Source organism: Colius striatus, chromosome 4 (genome assembly GCF_028858725.1).
Source record: "Colius striatus isolate bColStr4 chromosome 4, bColStr4.1.hap1, whole genome shotgun sequence".
Lineage (NCBI taxonomy): Eukaryota > Metazoa > Chordata > Aves > Coliiformes > Coliidae > Colius > Colius striatus.
Genome location: NC_084762.1, coordinates 76,263,680 through 76,282,377, shown reverse-complemented (window position 1 = coordinate 76,282,377; position 18,698 = coordinate 76,263,680). Strand labels below are relative to the sequence as shown.

General features: G+C 36.3%; 1 protein-coding gene across 15 annotated transcripts in view; it reads left to right on the top strand.

Annotated features, from left to right (window-relative positions):
- The window catches only part of UBR5 (ubiquitin protein ligase E3 component n-recognin 5), an 86,939-nt gene that overhangs the window by 30,431 nt on the left and 37,810 nt on the right, over positions 1–18,698 (top strand). For 13 of the 15 annotated variants that reach the window (XM_061995773.1, XM_061995771.1, XM_061995767.1 and 10 more), the window contains 9 exons: positions 2,490–2,639; positions 4,637–4,848; positions 7,873–7,989; positions 8,067–8,177; positions 8,881–9,035; positions 10,155–10,272; positions 11,126–11,310; positions 12,046–12,155; positions 13,709–13,821. In XM_061995773.1, coding sequence (XP_061851757.1) covers positions 2,490–2,639; positions 4,637–4,848; positions 7,873–7,989; positions 8,067–8,177; positions 8,881–9,035; positions 10,155–10,272; positions 11,126–11,310; positions 12,046–12,155; positions 13,709–13,821 — 1,271 coding nt within the window. The remainder of the gene's footprint in view (positions 1–2,489; positions 2,640–4,636; positions 4,849–7,872; positions 7,990–8,066; positions 8,178–8,880; positions 9,036–10,154; positions 10,273–11,125; positions 11,311–12,045; positions 12,156–13,708; positions 13,822–18,698) is intronic. The other 2 variants (XM_061995775.1, XM_061995764.1) reach the window with 1 other exon arrangement.

Below are 18,698 nucleotides of genomic sequence, written 5' to 3'. Positions count from 1 at the left end.
CTTCATTTCCTCACTTGTCTTGACACATCTAGTCAAAACCCACATAGTTTTGGTTCTTAAGTCTGATGGCTTGAATTTTTACTTTCCTTTTTGGAAACACAGCTCAACTCAAGATGCATAACATGGTGGAAGGGGATTTGTGTGTGTGTGTAACAAATTAGCATGTATTTTCTGTTAATAGGATTTTTGGCTTAGTTTACCTTACAAAACAAATATAGTCCTTTTTGAGTGAGGCCAGAGAGTTCTTTTCTGTACTGACCCATCCTGTTCCTAAAAAGAGATCAAAGTTTTTTGCAATTTTTGGCTGGACAGTGATGAAAAAGAAAGAATGAGTTGCTAGGCTGTAGAGAGGTTAGAACTTATCTTGGAAGAGATGGTTGTGGTGGCTATAGGAGGACGGAAGAGGAGCAGTGTGTGAATATTGGAAGATTCAACGGACTCTCAACTGTGTTTCCAACTCTTAAAATCTGGTATTTTTAAGTTTACAGCCTGAAGGTGAGGTGCACTGCTGCTTTATTGTTGTAGAAAGCCAGTGGATAAAGTAGCAGGCAGGTTGAGGCTGCTCTAAGTGACCTGAAGTGTTTTGGTAAGACAGAGCCTGTTTGCAAAATCCAAAGGTAAAAACCTAGGAAACAAGAATTTCCAAGTAGTCTGTCAAAGATGCAGTACGTCTTTCTGAGATGTACTGCATGAAACCCTTGTGTCTGTCCCAAATGATGTGCTTTTAAAAGCACAGACTACACTTGAGTTGATTAGTTATTTAATGCAAAAAGCATTCATGCAGGTCTGTCTTGCTTTGAAATCCACAGCACTCAGCAGTTACGGTACTGTTTTTCTGGAAACAACTGATTGCGGTTGATATGTGTTAAATTTCCTGGAGATGAGAGTTCAGAAATTTCAGGATGAATACTTTGACGTAAAGGGATGTGAAAGTGTCTAACACTTTCAGTATCAATAAGGGGAACTGTTAAATGAAATAATACTAGCTATAAGTGTGGACTTCTATCTCCTTTTCAATTTTTGGCTACCTTCTCCTTTGTCTTACTCCCCACTTAATTCCAGACATTGAAAAAAATACCCACAATAGTCAGCTACCACTGTTAACAATGCTTTTATTTAGCTTCAGACCTTGATTGCTAGCTACTCTTTAAGTTTATGATGAGGTAGGGACTGAGAACTGGATGTTTTGGAATTATATGTGCTCCTGTGTTTCCTGAATGGACTCTGTATAGCCTCAGGTTAGCATCTTGAGTGGATTAAGCAGATGAGATTGTCCTGCTGCCAGAAGGAGCTATCCTGCCGTTCATTTGCATGGTGATGAGGTTTGTGTGCCTGTATGGGTTAGCTAAAAACCTAATTTGAGGAACCTGATTTTTTTAGTGAGATTTGCTTGAAAGTTTGGGAAGGGGCAGAAGTTCAAGCAGTAGGATCTGGTCAGTTTTGCTATGGTGAGATGGCACCTTTGATGCTCTGTTTGACTGCCTTGTTCAGTCACTGTGGATTACTTCCCACTTCTGTACCCTATGAAGTATCATTTCAAGCCAGGTGAATATGGTAATTGTAGATTTAGAAATCCCACCTTGCCCCAAGGAGACATCAGCCCCGGGGATGAAGGAGAGAAGTAGGACGGGCCTTTCTGTAGCAGCTAAATAAATGGTAGTCAGGTTTAGTTGTCATGTCTATCCATGTTGCTGGACTTGAAGCAATGTCATGATTTTTTCAGTAGCCTCTTTTTTGTGTGGATAGTAGCTGTAGTTTAGCAAACAGAAGGAAATTGTTTTATACTTTACTGATGGTCAGTGCTTCAGGGAAATTTAATTTGTCTAACATAGAAGCTAGGGCAGTCACAGTACTTAATTTTTTTTTTTTTTTAATTGCTTGGTATTAAGAAATGATGTTTTTTTCCAGCTGCTCTTGTTGTTCTTAATATAGTTACCATTTAAAGCTTTGTACTGAGATCTGCAAGCTACTAGCCTGTGAATTAAACAAGTACATAATTCCCTGAAGGAAACATAGTTTTGACGTCAAAGACGTGGCTTTGTGAGGGCCACAGCTTTCATCGTCAATTCTGTCCTCCCTTAATTCTAGATCATCTTTGGAATACTGCATTACGTGCATAAGTGTGTGTGCACATGGCTGTGTATGTATCTATCTTATCCTAGCGCTTCTTTCTTTCAAGTGCCAGGCTAACGTTTGAGTTTCTGAGTTACAGAGAAATGTGTTTTGGGCAAGTCTTGTTTGGGAAATGTGGTTGGACAAGTGACAGGGCAGTTCTTGTAGGGAAACTGGTTTTGTTCACTAGTCTGCCAAGTTTGATTGTAAATGTGGTTGCATAGGAGGCACATGAGTTTGCACTGGTGAATCTGAAGAGCAGAAAATCAACAGATAGGATTTTTTGTGTTGTTTTGATATTTGTTTAGTTGATGGTCTCTCAAGCTGATGTTTTAAGTAGCTGATTATTCACTTAAGACCCTTGTCTCCTCTTATAGAGGATCTTATGTCTCTTCTGGACGCTGACATACATTCTGCTCACCCAAGTGTCATTATTGATGCTGATGCTATGTTTTCAGAAGATATTAGTTACTTTGGTTATCCATCCTTTCGGCGCTCATCACTTTCCAGGCTAGGCTCATCCAGAGGTAATTTTGCACCTTTTTTCTTTGTAATAAGTAGTTTGCTGTGGAAAAAGCTAGTGATAGTACACACTGGTGGTTTAGATTCTGATTTAATGAGAAAGTAGACTGTGATGTGTTGTCAAATATAGAGTAGACAAAATAGACTGTTACTCATTATCAAAATTATTAATAAATTGTGAATGTTGGCAGGTAAGTTCTGCAAGAACATCAATAGCCATGTATTTTAAATCTCGTTCACTGGTGGGTGCTATAAAATTTTGCATGTTAAGTATATTTTAAACTGTAGTATAAGTACCTACTAATACATCTATTGCACTGCAAATATTTAATTTGGCTCAAAAATGAGTAACAATTGATGACGTGCAGCATTCTTAATATTTTTTTTTTTTCTTTTTTCCTCCTTTCTTTTGGGCTGCTCTTTGTTCACTGTTCTTCACGTTTCCTTAATTGTTCCATGACAGAAGTTATCTTTATGGAATGAGGAACTTTAGATACTAAGGAAGGAGAAGAAGTCTAAAGTTTACTTTTTCCAAGCATTTTCATAGTTGGATAAGCAGGACTATTGACAGCTGATAAAAAAACCCAAACAACTCCTTGAGCAATGTTAAAGACATTTTACTGGTGGTTTGGGGTGGGTTTTTTTGGTCTTTTGTTGTTCTGTCTTGCTTTGTTTTGTTTTTTTTTAAAGCATATTACACTTAAAAGATTTATAACAGACCATGCAGCAATTTCCTCTCTTTTCGAAGCTGTTGCGCAAATGCCTAGAGTATTTCCAAACTGTTAATCCAACCTCTGGTGTGATTGTTTGTTTAGTGTAGTTTTGTTTTCATGAACATGTGTTAGTATTTTAATTGCTGAATGATTCCTGTTACAAAATTATTAGTCAGTGGTCAGTATGGTGTTTGCTAGAAAATAAGTACAGTGCTTTATGAAATATGTCTGTAAGACAAGCTGTCCTGTTTAGCTGATGGAAGAACTTTCCCAGTTGTCTAATAAAGCCAAAGACCCAAGACTTGGCATAATTTGTTGAAATGATATAGTAATGTGGTCATCTCATACATGTAATTCCAGTGGATTTTTGTAAGCATAAGTACTTAATAGGTTAAATGCATTATGTGCATGTACAAATATTTGGCACCTAACAGAACTCCTTCTAAATTCCTCCTTTTTTTTCCTTTCCTAAGGTTATTCTATATAAGATGTTACCACGAATTTTATAATCCTTATTTTCCATGCATAGTTGACTTGTGGAAAGTTAGTTTGATTACTTGATTTAAAAAATGTATCTGCATGAGCAAACTGCAGAGTACTGGCTTTAGACAGTTTGTAGGCTAATTGAAAGGGAAGTATTTTGGTAAGGAACATTTTCCTACAAGGATCCTTTTTAAAACTTGTCTGACTCTTGAGACGTTTTAATTTGATGTACTCAAAACAGATACACTTTATTAAATCCAGTCCGACGGAATATTGCTTTAAACAAAAGGGGTTGGATTATCAAACATGTGTACAAGAGCTTTTTTTAATGCTTGCTTTCTTTAACCTTTTCAAATTACTGGAGGTGTTTTGGGAGCGTTGTTACGAAACTCTCTAATAAATACTCTTTTTTGGTTTGCATAAAGGTATCTGACAGACTATGTAGACTTAGATTTTTGTTCTCGTTGTTACTACATTGATAAAACAATGTTACAAAACTTTGCCTATTTACCATAAAACTTTAAATTGCAACATTGAACGTATTTGGCCTCAAGATGTAAGTGAAATTGCTTTAGCTTTTTTTTTTTTTGTAGTGCACAAAACTGTGAGACATTTACAGCTTATTTTTATATTGAGTAATTCTAAAGTACATACACTTGAAAGGGTTAATATATTGAATGTTGCATGTCAGGACTTTATTTTTAATCTGTGTGAGTAGATATAACTGCTGTTAGTTGCATCCTGAAGGGTCTTTACTAGAGAGTGGCTTACTTTTATCCCACTGGTGTGACCCAATTGCATACCAGTTCTCCTTCTTCCCTTAGAGAGAGACTCTGAGCTGTTGCGTGAACGTGAGTCCGTTTTACGTTTGCGTGAACGAAGGTGGCTTGATGGAGCCTCATTTGATAATGAAAGAGGCTCTACAAGTAAAGAAGGGGAACCAAACCTGGACAAGAAGAATACACCCGTTCAAAGTCCTGTTTCTTTAGGAGAAGATTTGCAGTGGTGGCCAGATAAGGTATTGAATTTATGTTACTATTGTATTTGCATGTTGTGCAACAGATCTGTTTATTTTTTTCCAAATATTGTGTTTCCTTTTTGAATATCACATCTTGGTTTATGTGAGATAATGTAATAAAGCATATTCTTTATTATGCACTTAGAAAAATTATAAATAACTAGTTATAACTTTAATGCTTCCTTTCCATTATTACTGTTTTAATTTTTATCTCCATGTGTTTTGAAGGCACTGCTTTAGATCATACAGGTTGGGTTTTTTTCTTCTGTTTTTTACTTAGGTGCTCAAGGCATGTCATAGGCAATGGGAAACTCATGAAACAGTTTAAAATATCGTTTGTCAGGGAAACCTTTTTTATTATTCCCAGACATACTTTCGGTTTGAGTGCATCAGGCTTTTAAGCAACAGCAATGTGAACGCTGACATTTATTCACAGATGTATTTTGAGTTGACCAATAACTTAAATGAGTATTGGTTGCTCCTTCAGAATCCCTTTGGCTTTGAATAGCTGGTTTTCTTTGTAACCCTGGTATTGGGCATCTTGTATGGAGTTAACTTGCTGTGATATCTAATTGTGTTCTTGTTGAATGTAAATACACTAAACTTCTTCCCAGATGTCTCTTTGCATATACACTCATGTAAAGCCTAGCTCCCAGTTAAATGAAGGTGCCTTACAGGAAAGGCATTTCATCTTTATCCATAAGTAGTTAAACTTTTCATCCTGCTTTTCATCTGAACATTTGTATAATGTTGTTCTCTGTCATTCTTGCTATAACCCCTCTGTGAAGTTTTGTTGGTATTTTCCAACAGAAATTCTTCTGAGGTGAATCCTGAGGGAGGTGATTTAGCTGAGAGGCCAGTTCAAATGTTTTTTTCCCTTTTGAAAATTGGAAAGGAGATCTTGAAATGTTAACAGAAAAGACAGTAAACTAGGGGAGAAATTGAAGTACCTGAGAAATTGCTACAAAATAACCAATCTTGTTTGCAAATATTTGTCCCTCATTTTTCATTATTTTGACATTTAGCATTGGAGACAGAACTGTAGTTGTCCATGATGAGAATGGTTAGTTTGCATTCATGGGAGGTAAAGTACCAACCTGAGAGGAATGGATGAAACTTTTGGAAAGCTGATTGTGTTCCCAAATGCATCAATTTCGCCCACAATCTGAGACTAACAATGTTGATATACATTGCATAGGTACTGAGTTTTCTCCGCTGGATCAGCTGCTCAAGAATTCAAGTCAATGAATAAATTCTTCTGATAGTACAATTCTTGTTGGGCTCTAGTATTATTAGTCTACACCGACTGTCTCTCTGCTGTTGGTCTTTTGAATGGCCTCGTGGAGGTGTTTGTAGCATTTACGTCACAACTGGTAATACTTTGATGGAAGAGACTACCTTGGAGCAAAAATCAGTTACTTTCTATACTGAACTTGGAGGCATTAGACCAGATAACTTCTGAAAACTAGTTTATGCTGATGGAGTAGAGATGCATCTCATTAGACTGCATTAGGTTCTGATGACAGTTCTTTTTCAGAATATGCAGTATTTATATGATGGCAAGTTATTAATCATGATACAGATTAGCATTCCTGCCACTTCTGTGCTATGTTGGTAGATGCCCTTTGCTGCTACCTTCTTTCTCTACCAAAACATTGGTAAATGTTTTGAGCTATGGCTAAGAGATGTGCTGAATCCTGTGTTATTCAAGGACACACATATTTTGAGATGAAAATAGTGTGAATCCAGAATTGTGAAACTGAAGATATTTCTAGTTGTAGCTGAAAGAAAAGTCTCCTAATTTATGGGACAGGTAAATTCTGGATGGTGGGCTTTTCTTATTGGTCTGACGAGAGTTCAGTTTCTCATCAGATAACTGAATTGTTTAAACATGGTGTATTGTAGTCAAAGAAAGACAGCTGAAGGTACTGATCTGGGAGATAACTAACAGAAAAGACTTGTTAACCATGTACCTCTCCTTCAGGTTTGTAGCTGTAGAAGATAGCATTTGATTTTATACTAGTTTTCAGTTTTTAAGAAGTTGTAGTCCCCCTTAAGTGGAAGAAAACTACTAGTTGTTACCAGTAAAGAAGCTTAGAAAGAACTTGATTGTCCTATAGCTGCACTTGCTGAGTAGAAGGAATGGACAGGCCTTACAAATGATTCTCAGCAAAGAGAAATAAATGTTTTGTGTAGTCACTCAGATTCACAGGTCTATAGTTTGAGATTGGTTTCAGTGCAAGAGGGAACAGGAACTTAGGAAAAGTGAGATTGTTTCTGTAACATTGCTATACAACCAAATCTAAGAGCAAGGGAAAATAGGCCCATGAGATCCGAGTAAGGTACAGGATGAAACAATTAAGCAAAATCTCAGTAGCAGAAAGATACCATATGCATTTTGGTAAATGTTAAAAAGGAGAAAAGGGCGGTGGAAATAACCCATAATTAATTAGAAGCTTTTCCAGCATATTGGGTCATACTGATGCATTCATGTGATATGTAGCGTGCTGATGTTTCTTATTTTTTTAAACTTGATCTTGTTTTCAGTTAATTGATGAGGCAGTGAATTTGATAATTGATTTCTCTGTAGCTCGAAGATATCTTCATGGTGATATTTAGGAGTAGTGGAATTATGTAGCTTTTTTGTTCATTTTAATAACACAGAATTTTAGAGGGAAATTTTTTAATGTCAGAAGTCAAAAGATCTTTCTGTGTTTAGTTCTTACAAGCAGTGTTCTTAAAATACTGTGGAAGCTCTTAATAACCTGTCCAAGTTAATTGCCTATATATATGTTATTGCTAAACTTACCTATTTCTTTTTTCCCTTACTCTTGTGAGAAGCAATAATGCTTTATTTTGTGTGTGTTTGAGGGCATGCTGAGCTTGAGACAAGCTGAATGTATCTTTTATCTTCAAATTAAACATTCATGGGAAGTCTGTGAAAAAGTTATAAGTTCATTATTTTACATTTAGATATTAGTTTATAATACTGCTGTCTTATACTTAATATTTCTATATTTGTAGGATGGAACAAAGTTTATTTCTATTGGAGCCCTGTATTCTGAGCTCGTGGCTGTTAGCAGTAAAGGGGAGCTCTATCAATGGAAGTGGAGTGAATCAGAGCCTTACAGAAATGCACAGGTACTGTACATCTTTAAATACCTTTAGAATGGTTTATGTGCTTTGAATATCTAAAACGTTTTCTTTTCTTTCAAAAGAATCCTTCGCTACATCATCCACGAGCCATGTTCTTGGGATTAAACAATGAAAAAATAGTGCTCCTCTCTGCAAATAGTATTAGAGCAACTGTTGCCACTGAAAATAACAAGGTATGAGATGCGTACCGGTTGCTGAATTTGACAAAGCTGTGTTTTTTTCAGTTACTTGCAGTATATTATAGAGAAGTTGATGTCTTTGGTATAAAGTACTTAATTTGTTCATTCATTCTAGTTATTTTCCTTTATACAGATGTAAAAACAAAACAGAAACCCAACTGGTGTTTTGTAGAAGTGAGAAAAGGTTAAAAAACCCAAATCTGGCAGACCTACAGTGAAAAATGTTTTACCTGATTATCTGAAATACTTGATTTTTTTTTTGCAGCTACAGTAAAAATTGTCACTAGTTTAAGAATAGGGAAGCTTGTTAATGTTTTTACTAGAAAAAGTGAGGGCATTTAAGCTTTCAGTACTGTAAAGTAAGTTATCTAACTGTGCTTTTCTACTCAGTCAAGAGTGAGTTTGAAACTGATGTGGTAATGTATATGAACTGTTGAAATATGTTTTTTTGTTGGGGACTGGAAATAGAGAGTAAAAAAAATCCTGAAAAGTCATTTTCTGGGGAAAGAACAGATAGTAGAGGATAAAATCCCATTTGGAATAACTGATTGTATTTTGTTCTGGGGTGGTTTTTTTACTGGGTGATTTTGGTTTTCTTTCCAAACCAGTAAATATGATACTCAAAGTACAACTGAGGTGCAACTTTTCTCCTTTTTGCCTCCCCCACCTTCTTTGTCCCTTTATTCCTTTTTCTTAGGTTGCCACATGGGTAGATGAAACTTTAAGCTCTGTAGCTTCAAAATTAGAACACACTGCACAGACATACTCAGAGCTTCAGGGAGAACGAATTGTTTCTTTACATTGCTGTGCTCTTTATACATGTGCTCAACTAGAGAACAACTTGTACTGGTGGTAAGTAAATACTGTATTTATGATACCACAGTGTAGATCTACTGGATGTCTTCCTGTCCTTTGCCTTGAGAAGCATTGCAGAACTGCTGAACCACAGCTATTCTGAATTCTATAACTGTGAACTTGAGCTTAGGTTCTGAATTTGAAGTATACTTACTTTATTATTTAATGCTTTTGAATCCAATTATACCGTCTTTAAGAGAGTGAGGTTATTCTTTTAGCTATGTGTGTATAAATGCTTTATCATTCAGATATATCAGTACTATACATAAAGCATAACTTTATGCCTGCCTTTCAGGCATTTTTCAGATTATTAATATGGAACAAACTTACCCCAATATGAGGTCTGCATTTCTTCTGTCAGGCTCTATCAGAAAATTTGGTCTGATAGTTTGTAGTCCAATTCTTAAAGAAGGGAAAAAACGCATCAGGTTTTACTTAATATTAAAGAGGTTTTCAAGTAAAAGCATCTAGCTCTCTTAACTCACTGACTAAAACATGAAATATCAAAATAATTAGCATACTTAACTGTGTTTGTAGGTGTTATTTTCAGCTGAACTGAGTGGTTTCAATTGCCAAAGAAGTGTCCTTTTTTATTTCCCCTTCTTGCAGCTTAAGTCAGTTGTTAGAGTCCTAGACTCCTTAAGCCATGTCCCCAGAGAGAAAGTAAGGTGCTTAGAATTCAAAACCAAAAAAGCTTATCCTATTCCCCAATGTCTGCAAATTCTGGAAATGATCACTAGTCATGGGAAAGATATTGTCAGGTTTGGTGAGATCAAGCTGCAGCTTGAAAGCTATGTCTGGAGCGTACTGTCTGTGACAGAGGTTTTGCAGCATTTTGGACTAGCAAAAAAGCCATTTGGCAGTGGCATAGCTTATATGTTTTTCCTCTTTCTCCTCCCCCTAATAAACTGGGCAGTTGAAGTGAATTTGGAAGTGAGGGTGAATACAGATAAAGATATAAGTTCTATAACAGTGTTTTGAGATTTTGGAGAAGGTGGAACAGAGACTTATATGTTTGATCATGACTACATTAAGCAGAAGGAATAAACTATTCAAAGTTACAAGCAAAGCATTTCTTTTATAGCCTTTTAAAAAATAATACATGTTTTTCTACAGGGGTGTAGTTCCTTTCAGCCAAAGGAAGAAAATGCTAGAAAAGGCCAGAGCAAAAAATAAAAAGCCGAAGTCTAGTGCTGGTATCTCCTCTATGCCAAACATAACCGTTGGAACCCAGGCAAGTGCAGCCCTCACAAGCCACCCTTTTATAGTGCTATAATGAGCTTACAGCCTGCTCTTAAAAACAACACCCTCAATACCACAACAAAACAAATTAGGTTCTATTCTTGTTATGCACAAAAGTTGTACCAATACTATAGAATTAAAACCAATAAGCTTTAAATATATGACCATTAATCTGTGTGTCTTGTTAATGTTGTTATGGTTTTACAACTATGGTTATTTCTGCAAACATGGAGGAACAAACTGTACTCATACAAAGTACTTCTGTTTTAAACCTACTGGTTCTGTATTTTGAGGGAAAGTAAGTATAGAAATACAACTCAATAGAGCACGGAGCTTTGCAAATGATTTGGAATTGTAAGTGCCTGCAATATTAGAATCTGGATTTGATTTATTTATGCATTGGCATAGACCTTTGTTTTGCAGCCTTTACTGACAAGGTTAATAGCTGATACAGAGGTGTAGGATTATTTTTGTGATTAGTATTAGAGTTAGTATGAGACAAAACAGCTCCTCCTCAGGGAGCACATTTCTTTTGGCTTCCAGTCCATTCTAATCAGTTCTGGGATGAGTCTTCATTATTGAATGAATTGGTTTTTTTGTGGTTGAGCATCTGAATGCTATATATTAAACAGTTGCACTCTAAAGCTGTTACTTTCAGCTATGAACTGCACAACAGCCTCTTTTTTTCTTAGCAAATTACATCATGCTGACTTCCCTCTTCATCTAGTTCCATACATTCCCTTAATTTTTGGACTACTACATATGTCACCAAGAAAATATATGCATATATGATTTACCACAGTATAATCCATTGTTCTCATATAAATAAATATTTCTGTCTGTAGGTGTGTTTAAGAAATAACCCTCTCTATCATGCTGGAGCAGTTGCTTTTTCAATCAGTGCTGGAATTCCTAAAGTGGGTGTGTTAATGGAATCTGTTTGGAACATGAATGATAGCTGTCGATTTCAGCTTCGGTCACCTGAGAGCTTGAAAAACATGGAGAAAGCTAGCAAAACTACTGAGGCAAAGTAAGTGTTGAGAACACACATGCATATACACATAACATTTATTTGATATTCTCTTGAACTGATGATTGATTAAAAATAAAAAAGAATTGAAGGTCAGGTTTTCATCAGTTTGAACTTTTTGCCTTACTTACAAGAGTCTACGTTTCCTGTAAACTGCTGAATGTGTAGAAATGCTCACTGCAGGAAAGGTATCTCAGTTGTGTGAAACCACTGTGGAAATGTGAAATGCAGAAGGACTATTACATGACAACTTTCCTGCAGCATTTCGCAAAGTTTCCAAGATTTTATATTTAAATAACTGAAAGTGGTTTTGTTATGGAACTGTTTTCAGGCCCATCTTCATGGCATTGAGACACCTGTTTCTCGGTAGTTCGGGGAAAAGAAAAACAAACCAAAAAAAACCCCACTGGACTAACAATTTGAACATTTCTCGAAACTAATTTAAACTGTTTCAAGAAAAGCTTAAAAAAGTTTAGAGTTTCAGGTTACTGTAATAAGCTCATAGAGTTCTTCCTATCGTCAAATGAAGCACATTTAAGGATGTTTATTTTCTGTAATACTGTATCTGTTTACAGTTAATGTTATAAAGCTAATCTCTGATTAAGCAGTATGGAGATATTTCATTATTATTATTGTTAAGAGAACATGGCTGGGACACAGTGACGCTTTGTCCATTGTCACAGAAAAGATTCCATCTTTTTCTTTCTTCATTCTAAGTAATACCTTTTATTCTAGACCTGAAAGCAAACAAGAGCCAGTGAAAACTGAGATGGGTCCTCCGCCATCCCCAGCTTCCACTTGTAGTGATGCATCTTCAATAGCTAGCAGTGCATCAATGCCTTATAGTAAGTAATGTGTACCTCACAGTAATAGAAAGTAATTCCATAGGTAAGAAGCTGCCATAAAAGGTGATTCTACAAAGATTCTGGACTACTTTCAGAATTCTTTTCAGTCTTCCAGTCTTAACTGCAATAAATCTGAAGACTTTTGTAAGAGACTTTGGATAATCAGTGAATTGTCAGTGTAAAATTTAATTAAAGTAGCATAGGCAGCACATACTTGATGTAAGGGGTATCTAAGCAAGTTTAACAGTTCTCAGAATCAAAAATATCTTTCAAATAAAATAAAATTGTCTACATTTAATTGCAATATGATAGTGAATTTCTTCACAGACCAGAAGTTGAACTTTGGTTTGGAAAATTCCTTTTAAGATTAAGCTGTTCTTAGACAGCGTGCTTTACAGGTGAACTGTAATGCATAAAGCAGTAATTAATCTATTATATAAATTGTCTAAAGCTAAACATTCTTTGCTAACATACAAAAGCAATGAGAGAAGTTTATAGTACAAGTTGTACTCAAAAAACCTAAAAGGCTGCCTTAGAATTCGTGTAACTGACTTCTCGAGCATTTTATTCTCCATTTAAACCCATACATTTCTAAAGGGTGAGTTACAATGCCATTATTTGAAGAATTCTTCTCTCTGCTTCTGTTTCTTCTAATTGTTAAAATACTGCAGTTCTAGGATTCACCTAGAGGATCAAATGGTCTCATTCAGTGTCTTAGAAACTTGCATGCTCTGATCTACACTATTTATTAATTTTAACAGTGTTTTTTTGCTATTGATTTCTACTCTTTTGCAGTTCTTTTGTCTGTAATTTTTCACTGTCTGTAACTTTTTACTTGGGATTTTGAACTAGTGTTTGAAATGAACTTCACAATTTGTTTAGAAGTTCTCTGCTTCCTACTTTAAATATGTTGATAACGCTAATTATACTATTTACTCAATGCAGGAGATTAAATATTCTTGTCAGTGTTCTTTTAGTCATGTTACGTTTAAATTTGATGGTGAATGTACTAGTTATGGTTCAGATAAAGTCTTTGAAGCAAGTCTAACTGTAATGCAAAAATACGGTTAGCCCAAATAGCTGTTTACTGCCTCATTTGCTACTCTTCTACGTGTTTACAAAAAATATGTAGTGGACAAGCAGACTTTTTTCTAAGACTAATGTAAAGTGTTGTAGCAGAACTGAATGAAGAGTCTTACAGTGTCAGTCTTTTTATTTACAGCATCAATATCTGAGCCCTGCCAGAACAATTTCTTATATTCCAGTGGTTTTGCTTAAATGTCCTTAAAAACTACTTTATCAGATAGGCTTTATTAACGCTAATTTCATAGAAAAATGTGGAAATGATATGGTATACTGTTAAGTAGCTCTGGCTTTTAAAGTCAGATTCTTACTTACCTCTTGTTAATGTCTAGATTTGACAGTTGATAATATTTTTGGGGCAAAGGTTTGCTGTTTACTGAACATTGTATTTTGATGCTGTGATTAAACATTTCAAGTCTTTTTTTTTTCTTTCTTTTTTTTTTTTTTTGGTAAAAACTTCTTTGTCTCAGAGCGAAGACGATCCACTCCTGCCCCAAAAGAGGAAGAGAAAGTAAATGAAGAGCAGTGGTCTCTGAGAGAAGTTGTGTTTGTGGAAGATGTTAAGAATGTTCCTGTTGGCAAGGTTTGTCCTAAAAGATACTGTCCCAGCATCATTGGGGAGGGAGAAAAAAACCCATTGCCCTATTAGATAAGCTAACTGTTACAAGAACCATGCTTTTGAGGATGTTTGAGAATCTTTCTGATTAGTATGAATACTGTTTTTTATTTATCTGCAACACAATGGTAGTAGTAGACTGAATATGTTGTGAATAATTGTAAAATGTAACATTCTGGTACTTTAAGTAGAACCACAGTGTTAAGAAAAACAGATATATATTTGTCCAAAAGATTATTTTTGGTGACTTGAGCAATAGCTCCCATATTAGAGGATTGAGAAGTGGCTGAATGACAGAGCCCAGAGGATGGTGATCAATGGCACAGACTCGAGATGGAGGCCTGTGGCCAGTGGAGTTCCACAGGGATTGGTTCTGGGGCCAGTCTTGTTCAACATCTTCATCAACAACCTGGATGAGGGGACAGAGTGTACCCTCAGGAAGTTGGCTGATGACACCAAACTGGGAGGACTGGCTGATTCCCCAGAAGGCTGTGCTGCCATTCAGCAGGATCTCAACTGGCTTGAGAGTTGGGCAGAGAGGAACCTCATGAGGTTCAACAAGGACAAGTACAGAGTCCTGCATCTGGGAAGGAACAACCCCATGCACCAGTACAGGCTGGAGGTTGAACTGCTAAAGAGCAGCTCTGCAGAGAGAGACCTGGGAGTCCTGATTGATAATAAACTAACCATGAGCCAGCAACGTGCCCTTGTGGCCAAGATGGTCAATGGCTTCCTAGGATGCATCAAGAAGAGTGTGGTCAGCCGATCAAGGGAGGTTCTTCTCCCCATCTACTCTGCCCTGATGAGATCTCATCCGGAGTCCTGTGTCCAGTTCTGGGCTCCTCAGCTCAAGAGGGACAGAGAACTTCTGGAGAGAGTCCAGCACAGGGCCACCAAGATGATCAGGGGACTGGAACATCTTTCATATGAGGAAAGGCTACGGGAACTGGGGCTGTTTAGTGTGGAGAAGAAGAGACTGAAGGGGGATCTTATTAATATTCACAAATATCTAAATGGTGTGTGTCAGGAGGTTGGGACATCTCTTTTTTTCTATTGTATGTAGCAACAGGACAAGGGGTAATGGGATGAAACTGAAACACAAAAAGTTCCATTTCAACATACGGAAAAACTATTTTTGCATAAGAAAGCCCTGGCACAGACTGCCCAGGAAAGGTGTGGAGTCTCCTTCCTTGGAGGTCTTCAAAACCTGCCTTGACACATTCCTTTATGGCTTGGTCTAGGTGGATCTGCTTTAGTGGGGGGCAGGACTAGATGATCTCTAAAGGTCCCTTCCAACCCCTACCATTCTGTGATTCTGTGATTGTGAGGAGTTCTGTATTTTGACTCTTACTCTCATGATGTTATGACAACTAAAGAACAGAAATGTTTGATTACAAATGACATGCATCATTAATATGACTATAAAGTTACTTGATTTATTACTCCAGAAAATATGTTTGTTTGGTTCTTGTAATGTTTCATTTTCTCTAGTAAAACCTTTGCTTGACTAAGAGTGCTATAGAGGAAAGTAGTTCTCCTTTGATGTTGTGATGTTAGGAGGGATTAGGTTATCTAGGCAGCTCTGCTACGCTTTTCAAAAATAAGAGCAACAGTAAAAATCAACAGGTTGAGTATCTGTCTTTGTGCACTGCATGGAGAATTACTGTAACAAATATAGAAGAGCTTCAGTTTTTGTATGTTGATATTTTCACTGAAGTGCTAAAATCAGTAAGTGGTCTGTCTTCTGAATAGTTATTGGTGCTGAGTCTGTCAGTTGCCTTTGGCAAAGATGTTTTTTTGCTTCATAAAGTGTGCTGTCCTTTTCCAATGGTGCATATGGTCATTGACTTTTTCCTTTTACAGTTTTGTAACACTTTAGATAGAGCACATTGTGCAAAACTACAGGGTTTTTTTGCCTAGTAGTGTTCAGGGTAGAGGTGGGAATACAATGTATGCCCTGTTATATGTTCTGTTTGTAATTTGGATCAGATGTGCCATTGTATGAAAAAGATTGGAGGCACTTGAGTCTGCAGCAGTGTTACTCTTTGCAGCATTCTCCTACAGGCTCCAGAATAGCTAACGCTCTTCATTGTGCAACAGTAATGTTTGTAATTTAACTGATTGTGAGCTGAACTAAGCACAAAGAGGATTTGAATTCTGAACAAACCTCAGTGTTCTGTATATAAATAATTATTGGCACTGTAGAGAAGTTCAGACTGCAAAAAATTATATAGATTTGGGCTCTTAAGACTTCATGGGTTAGGAAGTCCCACTCTTTTGGAGCTCACTCAAGTATACCTTCATCTGGTCTTGAATGGTCTTTTCTTTACTGATTGATGTTATAGATTGGTATGTATGCCACAGCATACATGAGAATATACTGTTCCTTTGTAACCTGAGGAGTTATTACCTTTGATGTTTCTAAAAATTGGAAAGGCTTTGAAGCACTGTTTTGAGTTTTAAGTACTTGATGTTATAAAGCATAGTGTTAATAGAGCAATACTTAGATCAAAAATAGGTGGTCATGGAGTATGTGAATATTATGACTTTTGAGAAATGTCTGCAGATACTTGGCAGATGTTTTTTGAGCACAGCATTAACTCAGTTCCACTGAACTGATCTGTGAGGCCAAAAACCTTGCCTAATTTAATGATTCAGAACTGAAGTAGTAACAACAACAAAAAACCCCAGATTTCCTTTGAAATTTTGATCATTTATAGTCTTGTGAATGAAGTGTGATAGCCATGAGCTTCTGGCAAAATGTTTGCCACCTTTTAAAAGTATTTAGATAATTCTTTGCTTTACACAAAAAAAGAACTCTTCACTTAGTCTTCAGGAGGTAGAATTTAGAGATAGGAAAGGGGGTCAGATTTACTGATGCTCAGCTGAAATGTTTTTTTCTGGAAATTTGTGTTTCTGTACTTTCGGATGTATGTAACAATTCCATGATGTCTCCAAAAAGTGCTTGGTTAAAATCCCTGAGACCCCTTTTGCGTTCTGTTTATAGAACAGTGGACAGGCAGACAGTGTCAAGTTCTAACGTGCTTGTTTCTCTCTGGGCTCTTAGTGATGTTGATGTAGTAACAGCCCTCCCTTGAGTACCAAGGAGTATACTTGGACTTTAGTGGAATGTTTACTGCCATCAGTCTTCTTTGGCTTTGTGGTTTAAAGGAGAGTGGCAGTGGGTTGATAGTGAGGGTAAAGGAGATAACAAGTATATTCACATTTCAGTTTACTTTTTTTTTTCCATTAAAAAGAAAGATGAGATCTCATTATCCTGTAGTTGAAAGTGCTCTAAAAAGGTATTTTGCTCTTGGGGAAAAAAAAAATCTTTAAACTTCCATTTAGTAGCTTGCTTTTTTAATTTGTTTGATTCAGTTCTTTTTAATTCAGTCCTAATAAGGCAAACATTGTGCATGTAGTTCAGTAAAATGCTTGTTTCTAATTGCTAATGCAAAAGTTTCATCAGTATGAACAGTGTAAGTACATTAGTTCTGTAGACTAAAGCATACAAATCTTTTAAGCTCTTGCATTTTATTTTTGTTACTATGTTTTTCTGTGAATTCAGACTTATGTAATTTCAATTAAAGCAGAACATTGATGTTGCTTATTTATCTTGTTTAGTGCCAGCCCATCATATCACATCTCTGGTTTGGAGCTGTCTGTGGACAATTGCTGTCGAGTATTTCAGCCAAGCTCCTAGTTGTTTGCTACATGAATGGATAGTTTTATTTTCTTTGTGTGTAGCAGCTGGTAGATGTAGCAATAAGAGTTGAACCAAGGAACTACATTTTAGTTACCCTTTGAAGAGACTATTTTCTTCTCAATCAAATGTTAATGAGCAGATTTCCCAGTTTTTAAAGATACATAATTTTCTTCTTGAATTATAATGTGAGAAAGAAAAAATATTTGGTGTGTGGACTCTGTACAGTCACTGTACAGTTCCATCACTTTAAAAGCTGTCAGCATTTCTCTGAACATACGAAAAGTGATGTTGATGAAAAATGATGTGGGTGGCAACACTAAGAGCAAGCAGAAAGCATGTATTAAAAAACCTTTCGGTTACGGAGATGAGATATATTAAATATTTGGGGCTTGTGCCTTTCCAAAGGTGTTTCTTCCCTGTGCCCCATCCCTGATTATAAATTTGTAACTTCGTAAACAAGATTTCCTCTGTACTGCTAGACATTGACCATTTAGAATGGTCTGTTTTCAGAAGCAGCCCAAATTTAAAGAGCTTTTTAGCAACATCTAGTCATTTAAAAAAAATAATTTCTACATGCCAGACTGGTAGCTGTGTTTGAACACAATGTGTGTGATTTGATTAGTCTAATCTAAATGTACCTCAAATAATGTACCTTTTTTTTATCAAATCACAGTTTTTGTCTAGACTGTGTTCTTGCAAGTCTCAAGAGAAATCTGACATTTTTACTAGATCTGAATTTTGAAATGTTTGGGTAGTATTCTTACAGCCATTACTGATGCTCTACTGGTGAAACTGGGAATTCTGCTACTAGAGTGAAGTTTCACATGTGGAGAGCAAGTGCTCTGACTAGCTGCAATAATCTTTGTTACAAATAATATGCTCATACTTCCATACTTGTCAATATGTCAGTTCCTCGAGCATGCTTGATCTAACTGCAGGCTGCATCTAACTAGAGAAATAGGGATAAAACATGGAAGGGTCTGGGTCTTTTATTGCCTACAACATCTTGAAAATTTGAGAGATGTATTTATTGTCAGGAACATTTTATATAAAATTGATTACGTCTAGATCTTTAATAGTGCTTTGTAAACACTTTCTGTGTAGGAACCATTGAGAAATCAAGGCCTAATCAGGATTG